Source organism: Pelodiscus sinensis, chromosome 30 (assembly GCF_052426305.1).
Source record: "Pelodiscus sinensis isolate ZL-2025 chromosome 30, ASM5242630v1, whole genome shotgun sequence".
In the NCBI taxonomy this organism is placed as follows: Eukaryota; Metazoa; Chordata; order Testudines; family Trionychidae; genus Pelodiscus; species Pelodiscus sinensis.
Genome location: NC_143081.1, coordinates 15,644,443 through 15,668,575, shown reverse-complemented (window position 1 = coordinate 15,668,575; position 24,133 = coordinate 15,644,443). Strand labels below are relative to the sequence as shown.

The 24,133-nt window shown below is 65.5% G+C and overlaps 1 protein-coding gene across 1 annotated transcript; it reads left to right on the top strand.

Moving 5' to 3' along the window:
- The first annotated feature begins 1,309 nt into the window (after positions 1 to 1,309).
- On the top strand, positions 1,310 to 23,932 carry LOC149521277 (mast cell protease 1A-like). The gene is made up of 5 exons (XM_089774444.1): positions 1,310 to 2,900; positions 21,095 to 21,251; positions 21,473 to 21,608; positions 22,901 to 23,164; positions 23,326 to 23,932. Exons 1-5 carry the CDS (start codon positions 2,846 to 2,848, stop codon positions 23,536 to 23,538), a joined length of 825 nt encoding a protein of 274 aa, XP_089630570.1. The 5' UTR covers positions 1,310 to 2,845; the 3' UTR covers positions 23,539 to 23,932.
- Positions 23,933 to 24,133: the final 201 nt, after the last annotated feature.

The following is a 24,133-nucleotide window of genomic DNA, read 5'->3' as shown; positions in this document are numbered from 1 at the left end:
GCAGCCTGGGGACTAAGGGGTTACCTGTGTCTAGCCTTTTGGGGGGACTCCTGCGGGGCCCCCACTTCTGCATTCATGTGCCAGAGTGGGGATTTAGCCTTGCCAGGGACTGAAACACCCCTAGGGATGGAGATTCCACCCCCCCCCCCCCCCCCCCCCCCCGGGAACCCAGCCCAGCGCTTCCCCACCCGCCTCGGGAAAGAGATTTTCCTAATGTCCAACCTAGACCTGCCCCACTGCGCCTTGAGCCCATTGCTCCTTGTTCTGCATCCGCCCCCACTGAGAACAGCCTCTCGCCAGCCTCTCTGGACCCCCCTGCAGGGAGTTGCAGGCTGCTCTCAAATCCCCCCTCACTCTGCTCTTCTGCAGACTGAACAAGCCCAAATCCCTCAGCCGCTCCTTATAAGTCATGTGCTCCAGCCCCCCAATCATTTTGGTCGCCTCCGCTGGACCCTCTCCAATGCGCCCACGTCCTTCCTGTAGTGGGGGGCCCAGAACTGGACACAACACTCCAGACGTGGCCTCCCCAGCGCCGAATAAAGGGGAATAATCACTTCCCTGGATCTGCTGGAAATGCTCCTCCCAATGTGCCATTAGCCTGCTTGGCTACAAGGGCGCCTGGTGACTCATCTCCAGCTTCTCACCCACTGTAACCCCCAGGTTCTTTTCTGCAGAACTGCTGCTTAGCCAGTCGGTCCCCAGCCTGTTCCAATGCTTGGGATTCTTCCATCCCAAGGGCAGGACTCTGCACTTGTCCTTGTTGAACCTCATCAGATTTCTTGTGGCCCAATCCTCCAATTTGTCTAAGTCACTCAGGACCCTTCCCTGCCCTCCAGCGTATCCACCTCTCCCCCCAGCTTAGTGTCATCCACAAACTTCATCCCTCATTCATAAAGATGTTGAACAAAACCGTCCCCAGACCCGACCCTTGGGGCACTCCGCTAGAAACCGACGGCCAACCTGACATCGAGCCGTTAGTCACTACCCGTTGGGCCGGACAACCCAGCCAGATTTCAGTCTATCTCTGTCCATTGGTCCAACCCAGACTTTCCTACCCTGCAGGCTGGAATCTTGTGGGAGGCTGTAACAGGAGCCTTGCTAACGTCACATCTCTGCCCCCTTGGTGTGTCCCCTCAGAGCGCCTGGGCCGGCACGTCAGCCATGTCCCCGGGTCTCTCGGGCTGCGTCTAGACTGGCATGATTTTGTGCAAATACTTTTAACAGAAAAGTGTTTCCGTTAAAAGTATTTGCGCGAGAGATTGTCCATACTGGCATAAAAGCATCCGTGCCAGTGTAGACGCTCTCTTGCGCAAGAAAGCTCTGATCGCCATTTTAGCCATCGGGCTTTCTTGCGCAAGAAATTAACGTGGCTGTCTACACTGGCCTCTTGCAAGAATACTTGCACAAGAGGGCTTATCCCTGAGCGGGCGCGTCAGAGTATTTGGGCAAGAACCACTGATTTTGTACATGGCCAGTGTAGACAGGTGGCAAGATTTTGTGCACAGGCGAGTGCTTTTGCACGAAATCATGCCAGTCTAGACGCAGCCTCGCTGTCCTGGCCAGTTCACTTTGCCTTTCCCAATGGGGCAGCCCCCCAGCGTTGGTGTTTTCTGTAGCAAATGCAGAATCTGCCAGTCCTCTTGGTGCAGCAGGGAATTCCACTGTGGGCGTGTCTCCTCCTTCCCCCATGGCCCCGACTGAGCAGGGCCTTGGTCACAGGCACACGTGCCTGTGACACTGATACTGGGTGTTCTCAGCAATAATGCCAGCCAGCGGGGTTCAAACAAACAAAGGGAAGTATTGACGTTCAGTCGATCTGTGGAACTCCTTGCTGGGGGGTGATAGGGAGAAGTTGGCTAAACGGTAGAATTAGTTCCATACACGCAGGATGTGGCTGTCAATGGCTACTAGCTGCGATGGTCGGGGACACCCTGTGCCCTGGGTGTCCCTAATAGTTCAGACTGGAAACAGTGGGACACGGTCTTGTCACTTAACGTGAGAGTAACAACGTGCTCTGAAAAGCCACAGAGCAACATGCGGGGCCTGCGCCCCTGGGCTGGGTGATTCCCATGGTGGTAACTGGGCGCTGGCTCTGATCCGGCCCTGGGGCAGGGACTGGCTGGCTCCCGGGGACAGCCTAGGGTGGGGGCTTTCCTCTGGGGGCGTTAGGGAATGGGAGTCGGGTTGCTGGGTGCAGCGTGGTGGCGATTTCTGCTCCCCGCCCGCTCTGTGTGGGTGACCCTGATCGGTATCTGCCAGGTGAGACAGAACATCCGGCGGCTCAGCGAGAGGGCGGATGTGTGGTCCAGGCCCCTGGCAGCGTGTATGTGATGGGTGGTTTGCAGTGACACCGGAGTCCAGGGCCCCCCGAGTGCGGGAAAACAGCCCAGGGCATCGTTACCTGGGGCTCCCTCCATGGGCCCCCCAACCTTGAGATGCCTGCAACCCTAAGTCCCCTGGGAACGGCCGCCCTGCGCAGTGGGTCTGGGACACCGGCCCCGGGAGACATTCCACGGCTGCCTGGCTGCTTTGTGTGTCTGTCTGTGGTGCCCATTTCCACACGCTGCGGTGCACGTAAACATTTATTCCACACACACGGACCCGATGAAGAGGAGCATGGCCTGTGCCCGGACGGGCAGGGCTCCGGCGGTCTCCACCACCGGGGGGGGGGCAGTGACTCATCTGGGCCCGCGCCACCCCCCAGCCCTGCGGTGGGTTTCCAGGAACTGCGAGCGCCGAGCCCCTGCCTGTGCAGTGCAGGCATCACCCTGAGGTTTCCTGCCGCCCCTGCCAGGTCTGTGCAGCCCTTCGGGGGAGCGGCACCGTCCCCGGGCGCGCAGCGAGGATGCTGCTGCTCCTGCTCCCCGCAGCCCTTCTCCTCTCCCCTGGGGCGCGGGCCGGTGAGTCCAGAGGGGTCGGGGGCTGGAGGGGGGAGCAGCTGCCCCCGCGACTGCTTCAAGGGCTGTTGCCTTGTTCCCTCCGACATGGCGCTGGGCAGCTGGCCTCCTGCCCCTGGACCCAGCTCCCAGCCTGGCCTTTGCCCGTGGGGGGGGGGCGCTGGCCAAGTGCCAGCCCCGTGCTGTCCCTGTGGGTGCCGGGGCCCGTGCCGAGCAGCAACGGGTGGCGCAGAAAGCCAGGCTGTGGCAGGCAGGTGGCTTGTGCCCTTGCCTCGTTAATTCCTGCTCGTTAGAGAGCCAGCCTGGCGGGATTTCCAGCTCGCCCCCCCCCCCCCCCCCGAGGAGCCAGCCAGCCTGGCGGGATTTCCAGCTCGCTCCCCCCCCCCGAGGAGCCAGCCAGCCTGGTGGGATTTCCAGCTCGCCCCCCCCCCCCGGAGGAGCCAGCCAGCCTGGTGGGATTTCCAGCTCGCCCCCCCCCCCCCGGAGGAGCCAGCCAGCCTGGTGGGATTTCCAGCTCGCCCCCCCCCCCCGGAGGAGCCAGCCAGCCTGGTGGGATTTCCAGCTCGCCCCCCCCCCCGGAGGAGCCAGCCAGCCTGGTGGGATTTCCAGCTCGCCCCCCCCCCCCCCCCCGAGGAGCCAGCCAGCCTGGTGGGATTTCCAGCTCGCCCCCCCCCCCCCCGAGGAGCCAGCCAGCCTGGTGGGATTTCCAGCTCGCCCCCCCCCGGAGGAGCCAGCCAGCTCTTGCCCCCCTGATTCCCCGCTCCAGGGGTCAAAAACTTGCTTCTCATCTCGTGGGAATTTCACATCAATTCCTCACTGCGAGGCACGGCTCAGCAATGCTGGGTGGGCGCTCGACCCCCGGGTAGCTCGGTGCCCTGTGCGATGGGGCTAGCCAGACCCTGTCGCTTCATTAGGCTAACGAGACAGAGCTCCCTTGGTCTTGCCCCACCACGGCCCGCAGGCCAGCGGCACAGTATGGGTCTGTGCAGCTCTCTCTGGAGTGATCCCTCTGCAACGGGGGTTGTCCAGTGTCCTGCGGTAGCCCTGGATGCGTGCCTCAGTTTCCCTGGGCAGGGCACCAATAGGAGATGGGGCGCGACGGCCTCTGGCGCTGTGACCAGATTTGCCCCAGACTCATGTATTCGGGTGACACCTATGGGGCTGGGGGGAGGTTCCCAATTCTATCCAGGTGCTGCTTGTGCTCTCCTGTGGGGCTGAATTCTCCCTGCTGCCAATGCCAGCTCCCAATGGAGATCCCCTGCAGGAACTAGGTCCCTCGGGTCGGGTTCTTCCCTCCTGACCCACGCCCGGACACTCGCCCACTGCCAGAGCACGTCCCAGGGGCCTGGGTCATCCCCACGCACACTGACCCCTCGGACACGCCCGGACACTGACCCCTCGGACACACCCGGACACTCGCCCACTGCCAGAGCACGTCCCAGGGGCCTGGTTCATCCCCACCCACACTGACCCCTCGGACACACCCGGACACTCGCCCACTGCCAGAGCACGTCCCAGGGGCCTGGTTCATCCCCACCCACACTGACCCCTCGGACACACCCGGACACTCACCCACTGCCAGAGCACGTCCCAGGGGCCTGGTTCATCCCCACCCACACTGACCCCTCGGACACACCCGGACACTCGCCCACTGCCAGAGCACGTCCCAGGGCCTGGTTCATCCCCACCCACACTGACCCCTCGGACACACCCGGACACTCACCCACTGCCAGAGCACGTCCCAGGGGCCGGGTTCATCCCCACCCACACTGACCCCTCGGACACACCCGGACACTCACCCACTGCCAGAGCACGTCCCAGGGCCTGGTTCATCCCCACCCACACTGACCCCTCGGACACACCCGGACACTCACCCACTGCCAGAGCACGTCCCAGGGGCCTGGTTCATCCCCACCCACACTGACCCCTCGGACACACCCGGACACTCGCCCACTGCCAGAGCACGTCCCAGGGGCCTGGTTCATCCCCACCCACACTGACCCCTCGGACACACCCGGACACTCACCCACTGCCAGAGCACGTCCCAGGGCCTGGTTCATCCCCACCCACACTGACCCCTCGGACACACCCGGACACTCGCCCACTGCCAGAGCACGTCCCAGGGGCCTGGTTCATCCCCACCCACACTGACCCCTCGGACACACCCGGACACTCACCCACTGCCAGAGCACGTCCCAGGGCCTGGTTCATCCCCACCCACACTGACCCCTCGGACACACCCAGACACTCGCCCACTGCCAGAGCACGTCCCAGGGGCCTGGTTCATCCCCACCCACACTGACCCCTCGGACACACCCGGACACTCGCCCACTGCCAGAGCACGTCCCAGGGGCCTGGGTCATCCCCACGCACACTGACCCCTCGGACACGCCCGGACACTGACCCCTCGGACACACCCGGACACTCGCCCACTGCCAGAGCACGTCCCAGGGGCCTGGTTCATCCCCACCCACACTGACCCCTCGGACACACCCGGACACTCGCCCACTGCCAGAGCACGTCCCAGGGGCCTGGTTCATCCCCACCCACACTGACCCCTCGGACACACCCGGACACTCGCCCACTGCCAGAGCACGTCCCAGGGGCCTGGTTCATCCCCACCCACACTGACCCCTCGGACACACCCGGACACTCGCCCACTGCCAGAGCACGTCCCAGGGGCCTGGTTCATCCCCACCCACACTGACCCCTCGGACACACCCGGACACTCGCCCACTGCCAGAGCACGTCCCAGGGGCCTGGTTCATCCCCACCCACACTGACCCCTCGGACACACCCGGACACTCACCCACTGCCAGAGCACGTCCCAGGGCCTGGTTCATCCCCACCCACACTGACCCCTCGGACACACCCGGACACTCACCCACTGCCAGAGCACGTCCCAGGGCCTGGTTCATCCCCACCCACACTGACCCCTCGGACACACCCGGACACTCGCCCACTGCCAGAGCACGTCCCAGCGGCCTGGTTCATCCCCACCCACACTGACCCCTCGGACACACCCGGACACTCGCCCACTGCCAGAGCACGTCCCAGGGGCCTGGTTCATCCCCACCCACACTGACCCCTCGGACACACCCGGACACTCGCCCACTGCCAGAGCACGTCCCAGGGCCTGGTTCATCCCCACCCACACTGACCCCTCGGACACACCCGGACACTCACCCACTGCCAGAGCACGTCCCAGGGCCTGGTTCATCCCCACCCACACTGACCCCTCGGACACACCCGGACACTCACCCACTGCCAGAGCACGTCCCAGGGGCCTGGTTCATCCCCACCCACACTGACCCCTCGGACACACCCGGACACTCGCCCACTGCCAGAGCACGTCCCAGGGGCCTGGTTCATCCCCACCCACACTGACCCCTCGGACACACCCGGACACTCACCCACTGCCAGAGCACGTCCCAGGGGCCTGGTTCATCCCCACGCACACTGACCCCTCGGACACACCCGGACACTCACCCACTGCCAGAGCACGTCCCAGGGGCCTGGTTCATCCCCACGCACACTGACCCCTCGGACACACCCGGACACTCGCCCACTGCCAGAGCACGTCCCAGGGGCCTGGATCATCCCCACCCACACTGACCCCTCGGACACACCCGGACACTCGCCCACTGCCAGAGCACGTCCCAGGGGCCTGGTTCATCCCCACCCACACTGACCCCTCGGACACACCCGGACACTCGCCCACTGCCAGAGCATGTCCCAGGGCCTGGTTCATCCCCACCCACACTGACCCCTCGGACACACCCAGACACTCGCCCACTGCCAGAGCACGTCCCAGGGGCCTGGTTCATCCCCACCCACACTGACCCCTCGGACACACCCGGACACTCGCCCACTGCCAGAGCACGTCCCAGGGGCCTGGTTCATCCCCACCCACACTGACCCCTCGGACACACCCGGACACTCGCCCACTGCCAGAGCACGTCCCAGGGCCTGGTTCATCCCCACCCACACTGACCCCTCGGACACACCCGGACACTCGCCCACTGCCAGAGCACGTCCCAGGGGCCGGGTTCATCCCCACCCACACTGACCCCTCGGACACACCCGGACACTCGCCCACTGCCAGAGCACGTCCCAGGGGCCTGGTTCATCCCCACGCACACTGACCCCTCGGACACACCCGGACACTCGCCCACTGCCAGAGCACGTCCCAGGGCCTGGTTCATCCCCACGCACACTGACCCCTCGGACACACCCGGACACTCGCCCACTGCCAGAGCACGTCCCAGGGCCTGGTTCATCCCCACCCACACTGACCCCTCGGACACACCCGGACACTCACCCACTGCCAGAGCACGTCCCAGGGCCTGGTTCATCCCCACCCACACTGACCCCTCGGACACACCCGGACACTCACCCACTGCCAGAGCACGTCCCAGGGCCTGGTTCATCCCCACCCACACTGACCCCTCGGACACACCCGGACACTCGCCCACTGCCAGAGCACGTCCCAGGGGCCTGGTTCATCCCCACCCACACTGACCCCTCGGACACACCCGGACACTCACCCACTGCCAGAGCACGTCCCAGGGGCCTGGTTCATCCCCACCCACACTGACCCCTCGGACACACCCGGACACTCGCCCACTGCCAGAGCACGTCCCAGGGCCTGGTTCATCCCCACCCACACTGACCCCTCGGACACACCCGGACACTCGCCCACTGCCAGAGCACGTCCCAGGGGCCTGGTTCATCCCCACCCACACTGACCCCTCGGACACACCCAGACACTCGCCCACTGCCAGAGCACGTCCCAGGGGCCTGGATCATCCCCACCCACACTGACCCCTCGGACACACCCGGACACTCGCCCACTGCCAGAGCACGTCCCAGGGGCCTGGATCATCCCCACCCACACTGACCCCTCGGACACACCCGGACACTCGCCCACTGCCAGAGCACGTCCCAGGGGCCTGGTTCATCCCCACCCACACTGACCCCTCGGACACACCCGGACACTCGCCCACTGCCAGAGCACATCCCAGGGGCCTGGTTCATCCCCACGCACACTGACCCCTCGGACACACCCGGACACTCGCCCACTGCCAGAGCACGTCCCAGGGGCCTGGTTCATCCCCACCCACACTGACCCCTCGGACACACCCGGACACTCACCCACTGCCAGAGCACGTCCCAGGGCCTGGTTCATCCCCACCCACACTGACCCCTCGGACACACCCGGACACTCGCCCACTGCCAGAGCACGTCCCAGGGGCCTGGTTCATCCCCACCCACACTGACCCCTCGGACACACCCGGACACTCGCCCACTGCCAGAGCACGTCCCAGGGGCCTGGTTCATCCCCACCCACACTGACCCCTCGGACACACCCGGACACTCACCCACTGCCAGAGCACGTCCCAGGGGCCTGGTTCATCCCCACCCACACTGACCCCTCGGACACACCCGGACACTCGCCCACTGCCAGAGCACGTCCCAGGGCCTGGTTCATCCCCACCCACACTGACCCCTCGGACACACCCGGACACTCACCCACTGCCAGAGCACGTCCCAGGGGCCGGGTTCATCCCCACCCACACTGACCCCTCGGACACACCCGGACACTCACCCACTGCCAGAGCACGTCCCAGGGCCTGGTTCATCCCCACCCACACTGACCCCTCGGACACACCCGGACACTCACCCACTGCCAGAGCACGTCCCAGGGCCTGGTTCATCCCCACCCACACTGACCCCTCGGACACACCCGGACACTCGCCCACTGCCAGAGCACGTCCCAGGGGCCTGGTTCATCCCCACCCACACTGACCCCTCGGACACACCCGGACACTCACCCACTGCCAGAGCACGTCCCAGGGCCTGGTTCATCCCCACCCACACTGACCCCTCGGACACACCCGGACACTCGCCCACTGCCAGAGCACGTCCCAGGGGCCTGGTTCATCCCCACCCACACTGACCCCTCGGACACACCCGGACACTCACCCACTGCCAGAGCACGTCCCAGGGGCCTGGTTCATCCCCACCCACACTGACCCCTCGGACACACCCAGACACTCGCCCACTGCCAGAGCACGTCCCAGGGGCCTGGTTCATCCCCACCCACACTGACCCCTCGGACACACCCGGACACTCGCCCACTGCCAGAGCACGTCCCAGGGGCCTGGGTCATCCCCACGCACACTGACCCCTCGGACACGCCCGGACACTGACCCCTCGGACACACCCGGACACTCGCCCACTGCCAGAGCACGTCCCAGGGGCCTGGTTCATCCCCACCCACACTGACCCCTCGGACACACCCGGACACTCGCCCACTGCCAGAGCACGTCCCAGGGGCCTGGTTCATCCCCACCCACACTGACCCCTCGGACACACCCGGACACTCGCCCACTGCCAGAGCACGTCCCAGGGGCCTGGTTCATCCCCACCCACACTGACCCCTCGGACACACCCGGACACTCACCCACTGCCAGAGCACGTCCCAGGGGCCTGGTTCATCCCCACCCACACTGACCCCTCGGACACACCCGGACACTCGCCCACTGCCAGAGCACGTCCCAGGGGCCTGGTTCATCCCCACCCACACTGACCCCTCGGACACACCCGGACACTCACCCACTGCCAGAGCACGTCCCAGGGCCTGGTTCATCCCCACCCACACTGACCCCTCGGACACACCCGGACACTCACCCACTGCCAGAGCACGTCCCAGGGCCTGGTTCATCCCCACCCACACTGACCCCTCGGACACACCCGGACACTCGCCCACTGCCAGAGCACGTCCCAGCGGCCTGGTTCATCCCCACCCACACTGACCCCTCGGACACACCCGGACACTCGCCCACTGCCAGAGCACGTCCCAGGGGCCTGGTTCATCCCCACCCACACTGACCCCTCGGACACACCCGGACACTCGCCCACTGCCAGAGCACGTCCCAGGGCCTGGTTCATCCCCACCCACACTGACCCCTCGGACACACCCGGACACTCACCCACTGCCAGAGCACGTCCCAGGGCCTGGTTCATCCCCACCCACACTGACCCCTCGGACACACCCGGACACTCACCCACTGCCAGAGCACGTCCCAGGGCCTGGTTCATCCCCACCCACACTGACCCCTCGGACACACCCGGACACTCGCCCACTGCCAGAGCACGTCCCAGGGGCCTGGTTCATCCCCACCCACACTGACCCCTCGGACACACCCGGACACTCACCCACTGCCAGAGCACGTCCCAGGGGCCTGGTTCATCCCCACCCACACTGACCCCTCGGACACACCCGGACACTCGCCCACTGCCAGAGCACGTCCCAGGGGCCTGGTTCATCCCCACCCACACTGACCCCTCGGACACACCCGGACACTCACCCACTGCCAGAGCACGTCCCAGGGCCTGGTTCATCCCCACCCACACTGACCCCTCGGACACACCCGGACACTCGCCCACTGCCAGAGCACGTCCCAGGGGCCTGGTTCATCCCCACCCACACTGACCCCTCGGACACACCCAGACACTCGCCCACTGCCAGAGCACGTCCCAGGGGCCTGGATCATCCCCACCCACACTGACCCCTCGGACACACCCGGACACTCGCCCACTGCCAGAGCACGTCCCAGGGGCCTGGATCATCCCCACCCACACTGACCCCTCGGACACACCCGGACACTCGCCCACTGCCAGAGCACGTCCCAGGGGCCTGGTTCATCCCCACCCACACTGACCCCTCGGACACACCCGGACACTCGCCCACTGCCAGAGCATGTCCCAGGGCCTGGTTCATCCCCACCCACACTGACCCCTCGGACACACCCAGACACTCGCCCACTGCCAGAGCACGTCCCAGGGGCCTGGTTCATCCCCACCCACACTGACCCCTCGGACACACCCGGACACTCGCCCACTGCCAGAGCACGTCCCAGGGGCCTGGTTCATCCCCACCCACACTGACCCCTCGGACACACCCGGACACTCGCCCACTGCCAGAGCACGTCCCAGGGGCCTGGTTCATCCCCACCCACACTGACCCCTCGGACACACCCGGACACTCGCCCACTGCCAGAGCACGTCCCAGGGGCCGGGTTCATCCCCACCCACACTGACCCCTCGGACACACCCGGACACTCGCCCACTGCCAGAGCACGTCCCAGGGGCCTGGTTCATCCCCACGCACACTGACCCCTCGGACACACCCGGACACTCGCCCACTGCCAGAGCACGTCCCAGGGCCTGGTTCATCCCCACGCACACTGACCCCTCGGACACACCCGGACACTCGCCCACTGCCAGAGCACGTCCCAGGGCCTGGTTCATCCCCACCCACACTGACCCCTCGGACACACCCGGACACTCACCCACTGCCAGAGCACGTCCCAGGGCCTGGTTCATCCCCACCCACACTGACCCCTCGGACACACCCGGACACTCACCCACTGCCAGAGCACGTCCCAGGGCCTGGTTCATCCCCACCCACACTGACCCCTCGGACACACCCGGACACTCGCCCACTGCCAGAGCACGTCCCAGGGGCCTGGTTCATCCCCACCCACACTGACCCCTCGGACACACCCGGACACTCACCCACTGCCAGAGCACGTCCCAGGGGCCTGGTTCATCCCCACCCACACTGACCCCTCGGACACACCCGGACACTCGCCCACTGCCAGAGCACGTCCCAGGGCCTGGTTCATCCCCACCCACACTGACCCCTCGGACACACCCGGACACTCGCCCACTGCCAGAGCACGTCCCAGGGGCCTGGTTCATCCCCACCCACACTGACCCCTCGGACACACCCAGACACTCGCCCACTGCCAGAGCACGTCCCAGGGGCCTGGATCATCCCCACCCACACTGACCCCTCGGACACACCCGGACACTCGCCCACTGCCAGAGCACGTCCCAGGGGCCTGGATCATCCCCACCCACACTGACCCCTCGGACACACCCGGACACTCGCCCACTGCCAGAGCACGTCCCAGGGGCCTGGTTCATCCCCACCCACACTGACCCCTCGGACACACCCGGACACTCGCCCACTGCCAGAGCACATCCCAGGGGCCTGGTTCATCCCCACGCACACTGACCCCTCGGACACACCCGGACACTCGCCCACTGCCAGAGCACGTCCCAGGGGCCTGGTTCATCCCCACCCACACTGACCCCTCGGACACACCCGGACACTCACCCACTGCCAGAGCACGTCCCAGGGCCTGGTTCATCCCCACCCACACTGACCCCTCGGACACACCCGGACACTCGCCCACTGCCAGAGCACGTCCCAGGGCCTGGTTCATCCCCACCCACACTGACCCCTCGGACACACCCGGACACTCGCCCACTGCCAGAGCACGTCCCAGGGGCCTGGTTCATCCCCACCCACACTGACCCCTCGGACACACCCGGACACTCACCCACTGCCAGAGCACGTCCCAGGGCCTGGTTCATCCCCACCCACACTGACCCCTCGGACACACCCGGACACTCGCCCACTGCCAGAGCACGTCCCAGCGGCCTGGTTCATCCCCACCCACACTGACCCCTCGGACACACCCGGACACTCACCCACTGCCAGAGCACGTCCCAGGGCCCTGGGTCATCCCCACCCACACTGACCCCTCGGACACACCCGGACACTCACCCACTGCCAGAGCACGTCCCAGGGGCCTGGTTCATCCCCACCCACACTGACCCCTCGGACACACCCGGACACTCGCCCACTGCCAGAGCACGTCCCAGGGCCTGGTTCATCCCCACCCACACTGACCCCTCGGACACACCCGGACACTCGCCCACTGCCAGAGCACGTCCCAGGGCCTGGTTCATCCCCACGCACACTGACCCCTCGGACACGCCCGGACACTCGCCCACTGCCAGAGCACGTCCCAGGGCCTGGTTCATCCCCACCCACACTGACCCCTCGGACACACCCGGACACTCGCCCACTGCCAGAGCACGTCCCAGGGCCTGGTTCATCCCCACCCACACTGACCCCTCGGACACACCCGGACACTCGCCCACTGCCAGAGCACGTCCCAGGGGCCTGGGTCATCCCCACCCACACTGACCCCTCGGACACACCCGGACACTCGCCCACTGCCAGAGCACGTCCCAGCGGCCTGGTTCATCCCCACCCACACTGACCCCTCGGACACACCCGGACACTCGCCCACTGCCAGAGCACGTCCCAGGGGCCTGGTTCATCCCCACCCACACTGACCCCTCGGACACACCCGGACACTCGCCCACTGCCAGAGCACGTCCCAGGGGCCTGGTTCATCCCCACCCACACTGACCCCTCGGACACACCCGGACACTCACCCACTGCCAGAGCACGTCCCAGGGGCCTGGTTCATCCCCACCCACACTGACCCCTCGGACACACCCGGACACTCGCCCACTGCCAGAGCACGTCCCAGGGCCTGGTTCATCCCCACCCACACTGACCCCTCGGACACACCCGGACACTCGCCCACTGCCAGAGCACGTCCCAGGGCCTGGTTCATCCCCATCCACACTGACCCCTCGGACACACCCGGACACTCGCCCACTGCCAGAGCACGTCCCAGGGCCTGGTTCATCCCCATCCACACTGACCCCTCGGACACACCCGGACACTCGCCCACTGCCAGAGCACGTCCCAGGGCCTGGTTCATCCCCACCCACACTGACCCCTCGGACACACCCAGACACTCGCCCACTGCCAGAGCACGTCCCAGGGGCCTGGTTCATCCCCACCCACACTGACCCCTCGGACACACCCGGACACTGACCCCTCGGACACACCCGGACACTCACCCACTGCCAGAGCACGTCCCAGGGGCCTGGTTCATCCCCACCCACACTGACCCCTCGGACACACCCGGACACTCGCCCACTGCCAGAGCACGTCCCAGGGGCCTGGTTCATCCCCACCCACACTGACCCCTCGGACACACCCGGACACTCGCCCACTGCCAGAGCACGTCCCAGGGCCTGGTTCATCCTGTGACAGCGTGTTGGGGGTTCCCCGTCTCCTGCACCCCGAAATGGCACAAACAGACTGCACCAGCCAGTGGAATAGAGGAAGTTTATTGCCTCTCCAGGATACAGCACAGCACAGATGTAGTCTGGTCACAGAACTGGGCTAGGATGCCTCAGGCCCCCTTGAGTTGGGGGGAGACTGGGCCCCTAAACTCCAGCTCCTCTCCCTAGGCTGTCTCCTCCATGCTCTCCCACAGTAACAACTAAATTCCCCTGCAGCCCTGCCCCCCAGTCCAGGGCAGCATTCACCTTCCTTTGTTCCTCTCCATGGGGGGTGTCTGGCCACTGGTTCGACAAGTTTGGCCTTATCTCTGCCTAGCGAGATTTTCCCTGCTGGGTCTTGCTCCAGACAGCAGGGGTCACCACAGCCCAGCAAGTACCCCCACTACGTCACAGTTCTCCCCCCTCCGAGAGCGAACTGAGCAGGGTCACTCCGCTCGTGACCTGGGGAAGTTCGGGCCCCTCGCTACGGGACAGCGCGTCGGCGATGATGTTGGCGCTCCCCTTGACGTGGATCACTTCCATGTCGTAGTCCTGCAGGAGCAGGCTCCACCGCAGCAGCTTGGCGTTCGTCCCTTTCATCTGGTGCAGCCAGGTCAGGGGGCAGTGGTCGGTGAACACCGTGAAACGCCGGCCAAACAGGTACGGCTGCAGCTTTTGCAGGGCCCACACCATGGCCAGGCATTCCCTCTCTACGGTCGCGTAGCTCCGCTCCCGGGGCAGCAGCTTCCTGCTCAGGTACACGATGGGGTGACGTTCCCCTTTCTCGTCCGCCTGCATCAGCACCGCCCCCAGCCCGGTGTCCGAGGCGTCCGTAAACACGATAAAGGGCTTGTCGAAGTCTGGGTTTACCAGCACTGGGGCCTTGGCCAGGGCTTCCTTCAGTGCACAGAGAGCCCTCTGGCACTGCTCCGTCCAGACCACCCTGTCGGGCCTCCCTTTCCTGCACAGCTCTGTGATCGGGGCAGCGATGGAGCTGAAGTTGGGCACAAACCTCCGGTAGTACCCCGCCATCCCAATGAAAGCCTGGACCTGCTTCTTGGTCTGGGGCACAGGCCAGTCCCGGATGGCCTCCACTTTGGCCGGCTCTGGCTTCAAGCAGCCGCTCCCCACCTTATGGCCCAGGTAGGACACTTCGGCCATTCCAACCTTGCACTTCCCAGCCTTTACGGTCAGCCCAGCCTCCCTCAGCCGATCCAGTACCTGGCTGACCTGGGCCACGTGGTCCTCCCAGGACTGGCTGAAGACGCAGATGTCATCGATGTACGCTAGGGCACAGTTCTCCATTCCCCTCAGCAGCTGGTCCACCAGGTGCTGGAAGGTGGCCGGCGCCCCTTTGAGGCCAAAGGGCAGGACCAGGAACTCATAGAGCCCCAGCGGCGTGATGAAAGCCGATTTCAGTCTGGCCTCCTGGTCTAGCGGCACCTGCCAGTAGCCCTTGGTGAGGTCCAGGGTGGTGAGATAGCGAGCTCCCCCCAGCTTGTCCAGGAGCTCGTCGGGCCTTGGCATCGGGTAGGCGTCGGACACCGTGATGGCGTTGAGCTTCCGGTAGTCCACGCAGAACCGGATCGACCCGTCCTTCTTGGGAACCAGCACCACGGGAGAGGCCCAGGGGCTGGAGGACGGCTGGATCACCCCCAGGGCCAACATGTCCTGGACCTCTCTCTCCAGGTCCTTGGCTGTTTTCCCTGTGACTCTGAATGGGGAGCAGCGCACCGGGGGGTGAGTGCCCGTCTGCACCCGGTGGACAGCCAGGTTGGTAAGACCCGGCTTGTTGGAGAACAGCTGCTGGTGGGAGCGCAGCACCTCCCGGATTTCGGCCTGCTGGGCCGGGGTGAGCTGGTCCGAGAGGGAAATTGACTCCAGCGAAGAGTCCTCTCCGGTCCCAGGGAACAGGCCCACCAGGGGGTCCTCCCCCTGCTCCTCCCAGGGCTTACACACGGCCAGCACCAAGTTCTCCCTGTCCCAGTACGGCTTCATCATGTTAACATGATATACCCGCTGGCCGCGCGTCCGGCCCGTCAGCTCCACCACGTAGTTCACCTCGTTCAGCTGCTTAACCACCTTGAAGGGGCCGTCCCAGGCGGCTTGCAGCTTGTTCTTCCGCACGGGGATCAGGACCATCACCTGGTCCCCGGTAGCGTAGGCGCGGGCCCGTGCATTGCGGTCGTACCAGACCTTCTGCTTCCTCTGGGCCCTGCTCAGGTTCTCTCTGGCCAGGCCCATGAGCTCGGCAAGTCTTTCCCGGAATGTCAGGACGTATTCCACGACCGGCTCACCCTCCGGGGAGACCTTCCCCTCCCACTCGTCTTTCAATAAGTCCAGGGGGCCCCTCACTCGCCTCCCATATAACAGCTCGAACGGCGAGAACCCCGTGGACTCCTGGGGCACTTCCCTGTACGCAAACAGCAGGTGGGGCAGGTACTTGTCCCAGTCCTGCGGGTGTTTGTGCATAAAGGTCCGTAGCATCTGCTTCAGAGTCCCATTGAACCTCTCCACCAACCCGTTGGTCTGGGGGTGATACGCCGAGGCCCAGGTGTGTTGCACCCCACTCTTCTCCCACAAGCACCGGAGCAGGGCCGACATGAAGTTGGATCCCTGGTCCGTGAGAACCTCCTGGGGAAACCCCACCCTGCTGAAAATGGTCAGCAGTGCGTCTGCCACCGTGTCTGCCTCGATGGAGGGCAGGGCCACGGCCTCGGGGTAGCGGGTGGCAAAGTCCACCACCACCAGGATGTATTTCTTCCCTGTCCGGGTCGCTCTGTTGAAGGGCCCCACAATATCCATCGCCACCTTCTGGAAAGGCTCCTCTATGATGGGCAGGGGTCTCAATGCAGCTTTCTTCCTGTCTTGGGCCTTCCCCACTCGTTGGCAGGAGTCGCAGGACCGGCAGTACCGCTGGACAGCTGCAAACATCCCCGGCCAGTAGAAGTTTTGGAGCAGCCTCAGCCGCGTGCGCCGGATCCCCTGGTGTCCCGAGAACGGGGTGTCATGGGCCAGGTGTAGCAGCTTGCGGCGATACCTTTGGGGAACCACCAGCTGCCGCTGGAGCCCCCACTTGCCTACCGTCCCGGGGGGAAGCCATTCCCGGTACAGAAATCCCCTCTCCCACCGGAACTTCTCCTGGCAATCTCCTCCTAGGGGTTGAGCGGCACCCAGGTCAGCCCGGTCCCTCAGGGCCTGCAGGGAGGGATCCGCCCGCACCTCCGCCTGGAACTCAGCGGCTGGGGCTGGGACAGGGCCGTGGTTCCCCCCACTGCCTAGGTCCAACTCTAGGTCTGCTGGGACGGGGCCCTGGGCCCCCTGTTGGGGAACCTCCTCGAGTTCCGGGCCGCAAGCCCCTCGCTTGCTCTGGCTACGGGTGGTGACCAGCGTCCTGTGGGGTCCGTCTGGCCACTCCTCTAGGTCACTCCCCATTAGCACGTCGGTGGGCAAGTGCGGGTGCACCCCCACTTCCTTGGGGCCCTCCTTGGCCTCCCATTTCAGATGCACCCTGGCTACAGGTACCTCAAAGGGGGTGCCGCCTATGCCCCTCAGTGTCAGCTGAGTGTCGGGTAGCATACGGTCTGGGGCCACTATGTCGGGCCGGGCCAGCGTCACCTCTGCCCCCGTGTCCCAGAAACCCGTCACCTTCCTGCCGTCCACCTCCAGGGGTACGAGGCAGTCCCTCCGTAGGGGCCGCCCTGCCCCCACCTGGTGCACGGATAAATCTGTCTCCCGAGGGTCAGACCTCCCAGGGGAGGTGCACTGAGCATCCTTCCCCCCTCCCCGAGCGGAGGTTTGCCGGCCAGCCCCTGCCACTGGGGCAGCCTGCCCTTCCTCCCGCCCCAGCCAGTTAACCCTGGAAAGTCCCAGGTCATGGGACCTGTTCTTGCGCCTGGTGCATTGAGCCCTCTTGTGGCCTCGTTGCCCACAGCGATGGCAAGTTAGGTTCTGTGGGCCCATTCGGGTCGGCTCTGCCCGGGCCCTGGCTGGTTTTCTGGGGTATCGACGACTGGTCCTGGTCCCTGGGGCTCGCCTCGGAGGTGTCTCTCTCCGTTGCTCCGCCGAGAACCGGTCTCTGCGCGATTCTCTTTCTCTCCGGGACTCCCGTTCACCCCCGGACCGGCTCTCCGTGAACTCATCCGCCAGTCTCCCGGCCTCCTGGGGGTTCTCTGGTCTCCGGTCCTTGAGCCACAGCCTCAGTTTGGGTGGGCACGCTTCATAGAACTGCTCCATCATGACCAGCTTGAGCAGCTCCTCTGCGGTCTGGGCTCCGACTCCAGACACCCACTTGCGGCAGTATTGCGCCAGGCGGGAGGCCAGGTCCACATAGGTCTCCCGTGGCCCTTTCTGTACCCCCCGGAACTTCTTCCTGTACATCTCGGGGGTCAGCCCGAACTTGTGCAGCAGGGCCTCCTTGACTCGGTTGTAATCCCCTGGCTGTAGGTCCTCCAGCTGACTGAGCACTCCGGCCGCCTCCTGGTTCAGTGCGGGGACGAGCTCCTGCAGCCAGTCAGCTGGGGGGACCTGTTGCAGCCCACAGGCCCTCTCAAAGGCACTGAGGAACCCGTCTATGTCGCCCATGTCCTTCAATTGGGCCACCATGAGCCTCTCCAAGCGCCTGGCATCCCCGGGACTCTGGGGCCCATCCACTCTTGGCGCAGCCGGGGCCCCGCAGGTTCTCCGCTCTGCCATGGCCAGCTCATGCTGTCGCTGCCTCTCTCGGTCCTGGCGGTCCTTCTCTCGGTCCTGTACTTCCAATTCCCTGATCCGCAGCTGGATCTCCAGCCGCCGCAGCTCCGCTGGGCTGGCCCCTGCCCTAGATGGGCTACGGCTTGCAGGCCTCCCGGGAGACGCTGTCTCATCTCTCTGGTGGGTTCCAGCGCTCCTCCCCCTCTCTGAGCCTGACACACTCTCAGGGGGGGTCTGGCTGCTTCCCCTGGGGACAAGATCCTGGCCCCGTGGCTGGTCATTCTCTTCCAGCTGGGTAATCAGCTGGGCCTTGGTTGCTTTCCGCACCGGCAAGCCCCTCTCTCTGCACAGCCCCACCAGCTCTGCCTTCAAGAGTCGGGCGTAGGCCATCTGCCCGCTGGGCCCCTCGGTGCAGACTCACCAGTCTAGTGCTGCAGCGCCCCACGATTCCCAGGAACCGCTTCGCTCTGTCTCCAGCACGCCTGGCTCCAGGGCTCTTGCTTCTACAGCGCCTTGTCGCTCACCGCTGGGAGCTCCATCCACGGGGTGCAGTGCATCCCACTTCTGACACCAGTGTGACGGCGTGTTGGGGGTTCCCCGTCTCCTGCACCCCGAAATGGCACAAACAGACTGCACCAGCCAGTGGAATAGAGGAAGTTTATTGCCTCTCCAGGATACAGCACAGCACAGATGTAGTCTGGTCACAGAACTGGGCTAGGATGCCTCAGGCCCCCTTGAGATGGGAGAGACTGGGCCCCTAAACTCCAGCTCCTCTCCCTAGGCTGTCTCCTCCATGCTCTCCCACAGTAACAACTAAATTCCCCTGCAGCCCTGCCCCCCAGTCCAGGGCAGCATTCACCTTCCTTTGTTCCTCTCCATGGGGGGTGTCTGGCCACTGGTTCGACAAGTTTGGCCTTATCTCTGCCTAGCGAGATTTTCCCTGCTGGGTCTTGCTCCAGACAGCAGGGGTCACCACAGCCCAGCAAGTACCCCCACTACGTCACACATCCCCACCCACACTGACCCCTCGGACACGCCCGGACACTCGCCCACTGCCAGAGCACGTCCCAGGGCCTGGTTCATCCCCACGCACACTGACCCCTCGGACACACCCGGACACTCGCCCACTGCCAGAGCACGTCCCAGGGGCCTGGTTCATCCCCACCCACACTGACCCCTCGGACACACCCGGACACTCGCCCACTGCCAGAGCACGTCCCAGGGGCCTGGTTCATCCCCACCCACACTGACCCCTCGGACACACCCGGACACTCGCCCACTGCCAGAGCACGTCCCAGGGGCCTGGTTCATCCCCACCCACACTGACCCCTCGGACACACCCGGACACTCGCCCACTGCCAGAGCACGTCCCAGGGGCCTGGTTCATCCCCACGCACACTGACCCCTCGGACACACCCGGACACTCGCCCACTGCCAGAGCACGTCCCAGGGGCCTGGTTCATCCCCACCCACACTGACCCCTCGGACACACCCGGACACTCGCCCACTGCCAGAGCACGTCCCAGGGGCCTGGTTCATCCCCACCCACACTGACCCCTCGGACACACCCGGACACTCGCCCACTGCCAGAGCACGTCCCGGGGGCCGGGTTCATCCCCACCCACACTGACCCCTCGGACAATGTGCAATTGAACTGATTGCAAAGGCGAGGGCTAGCGACCCGCAGAAGTTTCCATAGGGCAGGAGGCTGCGCTTAGCGGGGTTGGGGGGAAGGAAGAGAGAGAGACCTCAGCGCTCCGTGGTGCTCGCATGGATCGGGGGTCCCCGATAGTGCTGGAGCGGGGGTCCAGAGGGCAGGAGAGAAGCAGGGCTGAGCCCCCAGCAGGAGCAGGCAGGAGATGAAGCTGTCTCAATGGAACAGGTGCAGTTTAAATCCAGTATCAGAAGAGTTTTTCTTGAGCAAGGGGAGGAGTTTCTCTAGGGCTAGGCCACCGGCTCCAGGAGGACACTGGGTTTGTCCCTGGGGAAACGGGGGCGAGACACCGGAGTCTGGTCACGCCCGGCTGGGGGGTGTCCCAGGAAGGAGTTCACATGCAACGGGGCAGGCTCAGTGCTGGGGGGTCAATAGGATCCAATCTAGAATTGGTCTGATAATGGCTCGTTTGGGGGGAGCCAGCCTGGGTTCATTAGCCTCTGGAGCAGAGATTTCCCATCATGCCGTGCTTCTCTCCGTGCTATCGGCCATGCAGCTGAGGCTGGGGTGTGTCCTTAGTTGAGCTGGGTCTCCCCCGGCCGTTCTCTTGCTTGCTTTGGGATTCCAGCACTGGCCTGGAGGGGGTTCCCCGAGTGTCACTGCCTGGCCCCCCAAGAGCACAGGGGGGGGGGGCGGGTAACAGCACCACACAATGGCTGATGCTTTCTGCCGCCCGACGGCCAGGTTGAGACCTTTAGCCGGGGAGAAGGGCTGGGGGCGGGGCTGGCCGGGGGCAGGCGCTTTCCCAAGGGGGCCCTGAGCCCGGCCTGTCTCTCTCTGGCAGGGGGCATCGTTGGGGGCCGCGAGGCTAAGCCCCACTCCAGGCCCTACATGGCCTTGGTGCGGATCAGACCGTGGCTGGAACCTGCGAGCACCTGCGGCGGGTTCCTGCTCCGGCCGGACGTGGTGGTGACCGCAGCTCATTGCAGGCTGAAGTGGAGGTAGGACCCCCGGGCCAGCGCCCTGGGATGCCAGCCAGAGCCGGTCCCGGGCGGCCTGGCTCCCTGCCCCGGCCTGGCCCCTGGACGGGACGGGACCTGCCCACGGGTTACCCAGGGTGGGGTTCAGGGCCGGGGGCGCCCCCAGGGACCCGAGCGCCCCGGAGTCCCGGCCCCCTGCGTGCGGCACCCAGAGGCTCGGGTCTCAGCCCCTGTGTCTGCAGCAGGGGCAAGGTCCTCCTGGGGGCCCACAACATTTCGAAGAGAGAGCAGAGCTGGCAGAAGATTGGGGTGCGACGCTGGATCCCCCACCCCCTCTACGACAAAAGCAATCTAAAGAATGACATCATGCTGCTGCAGGTACCCCCTCCCCAGTGTCGCCCCGCCCCCTGTGACCTCACACGGCTGCAGGCCCCGCCCCCTGACACTGCCCCGCCCCCTGTGACCTCACACTGCTGCAGGCACCGCCCCCTGACACAGCCCCGCCTCCTGTGACCTCACACTGCTGCAGGCACCGCCCCCTGACACAGTCCCGCCCCCTGTGACCTCACACTGTTGCAGGGACCAGCCCCCTGGCATCGCCCCACCCCCTGTGACCTCACACTGCTGCAGGCACCGCCCCCTGACACAGCCCCGCCCCCTGGGACCTCACACTGCTGCAGGCACCGCCCCCTGACACAGTCCCGCCCCCTGTGACCTCACACTGTTGCAGGGACCAGCCCCCTGGCATCGCCCCACCCCCTGTGACCTCACACTGCTGCAGGCACCGCCCCCCCCTCCCCGATACTGCCCCGCCCCGTGTGACCTCACACTGCTGCAGGCACCGCCCCCTGACACAGTCCCGCCCCCTGTGACCTCACACTGTTGCAGGGACCAGCCCCCTGGCATCGCCCCACCCCCTGTGACCTCACACTGCTGCAGGCACCGCCCCCCCCTCCCCGATACTGCCCCGCCCCGTGTGACCTCACACTGCTGCAGGCACCGCCCCCTGACACAGTCCCGCCCCCTGTGACCTCACACTGTTGCAGGGACCAGCCCCCTGGCATCACCCCGCCCCCTGTGACCTCACACTGCTGCAGAGACCGCCCCCTTGGCATCGCCCCGCCCCCCTGTGACCTCACACTGCTGCAGGGACCGCCCCCCTTGGCATCGCCCCGCCCCCTGTGACCTCACACTGCTGCAGGCACCACCTCTGACACAGCCCCACACCCTGTGACCTCACACTGCTGCAGGCACCGCCCCCTGACACAGCCCCGCCCCCTGTGACCTCACACTGCTGCAGGCACCACCCCCTGTGACCTCACACTGCTATAGGCACCGCCCCCTGACACAGCCCCGCCCCCTGTGACCTCACACTGCTGCAGGCACCGCCCCCTGACACAGCCCCACCCCCTGTGATCTCACACTGCTGCAGGCACCGCCCCCTGACACAGCCCTGCCCCCTGTGACCTCACACTGCTGCAGGCACCGCCCCCTGACACAGCCCCGCCCCCTGCGACCTCACACTGCTGCAGGCCCCGCCCCCTGTGACCTCACACTGCTGCAGGCCCCGCCCCCTGTGACCTCTCAGGGCTGCAGGCCCCGCCCCACCCCTTGCTCTGTCTGTGGCTCCCTGGGCTGACTCGGGCCCTTTTCTCCCGGTTCCCTGGCAGCTGTGGCGCGAGGCCGAACTCACCGCCCAGGTGCAGCCCCTGCCCCTGCCCCAGCCGTGGCCGCCGGCGCCCGTGGGCTCCCGTTGCAGCGTGGCCGGCTGGGGCCGCACGCAGGCCCACCCCCCCCGGAGCTCGGCCGTGCTGCGGGAGGTGCAGCTGGAGGTGCTGTCCAACGACGAGTGCCGACGCCGGCGGCGGAAACCCTACGACGCCGCCTCCATGCTCTGCGCCGGGGACCCCGGGGGCCGGGGCGCCTCGCTGACGGTAAAGCCAGCCGGCCGGCACATCGAGGGGCCGCGGCTCGGCCCAGCCCCGGGGGCATCTCTGTGGGTGCCCCCCGCGGCTCGGCCCAGCAGGGAGGGTGGCGGGCACCAGGGGCACCACGGCGGGAAGAGCTCACGCCCCGCCCCTCATTCTCTTGGCAGGGCGACTCGGGGGGGCCCCTGGTGTGCAGCGGGGTGCCCCAGGGCCTCGTCTCCTGGGGGCCGGCCGACGGGACCTCCCCTGAGGTCTACACCAGGATCTCTCGCTTCCTGCCCTGGATACGCCGGAAGCTGGCGCAGCTGGAGCCGGTCCCCAGGCCGGTCCCGCACCCCCGGGGCCAGGGGAACACCAGGAGCGTGACCCGACAGCGCTGACAGGCTGCGGACCGGTGCAGGACTTGCTGGGGGGGGGGGCTGAGAATCGGGGACACGCTTCGTCCCCCTGGGGGGTCTGTGGGCCGTGGGGCTGTCTCAGAGCAGGGCACCTGGTCTCTTTTCCCCTCCTCCCCCCCGGTCATAGAATCATAGGACTGGAAGGGACCTCGAGAGGTCATCGAGTCCAGCACCCCGCCCTCAAGGCAGGACCAAGCTCCGTCTACACCATCCCTGACAGATGTCTATCTAACCTGTTCTTAAATATCTCCAGAGAGGGAGATTCCACCACCTCCCTTGGCAATTTATTCCAATATTTGACCACCCTGACAGTTAGGAACTTTTTCCTAATGTCCAATCTAAACCTCCCCTGCTGCACTTTAAGCCCATTACTCCTTGTCCTGTCCTCAGAAACCAAGAGGAACAAATTTTCTCCTTCCTCCTTGTGACACCCTTTTAGATATTTGAAAGCCGCTATCATGTCCCCCCTTCATCTTCTTTTTTCCAAACTAAACAAGCCCAGTTCATGAAGCCTGGCTTCATAGGTCATGTTCTCTAGACCTTTAATCATTCTTGTCGCTCTTCTCTGTACCCTTTC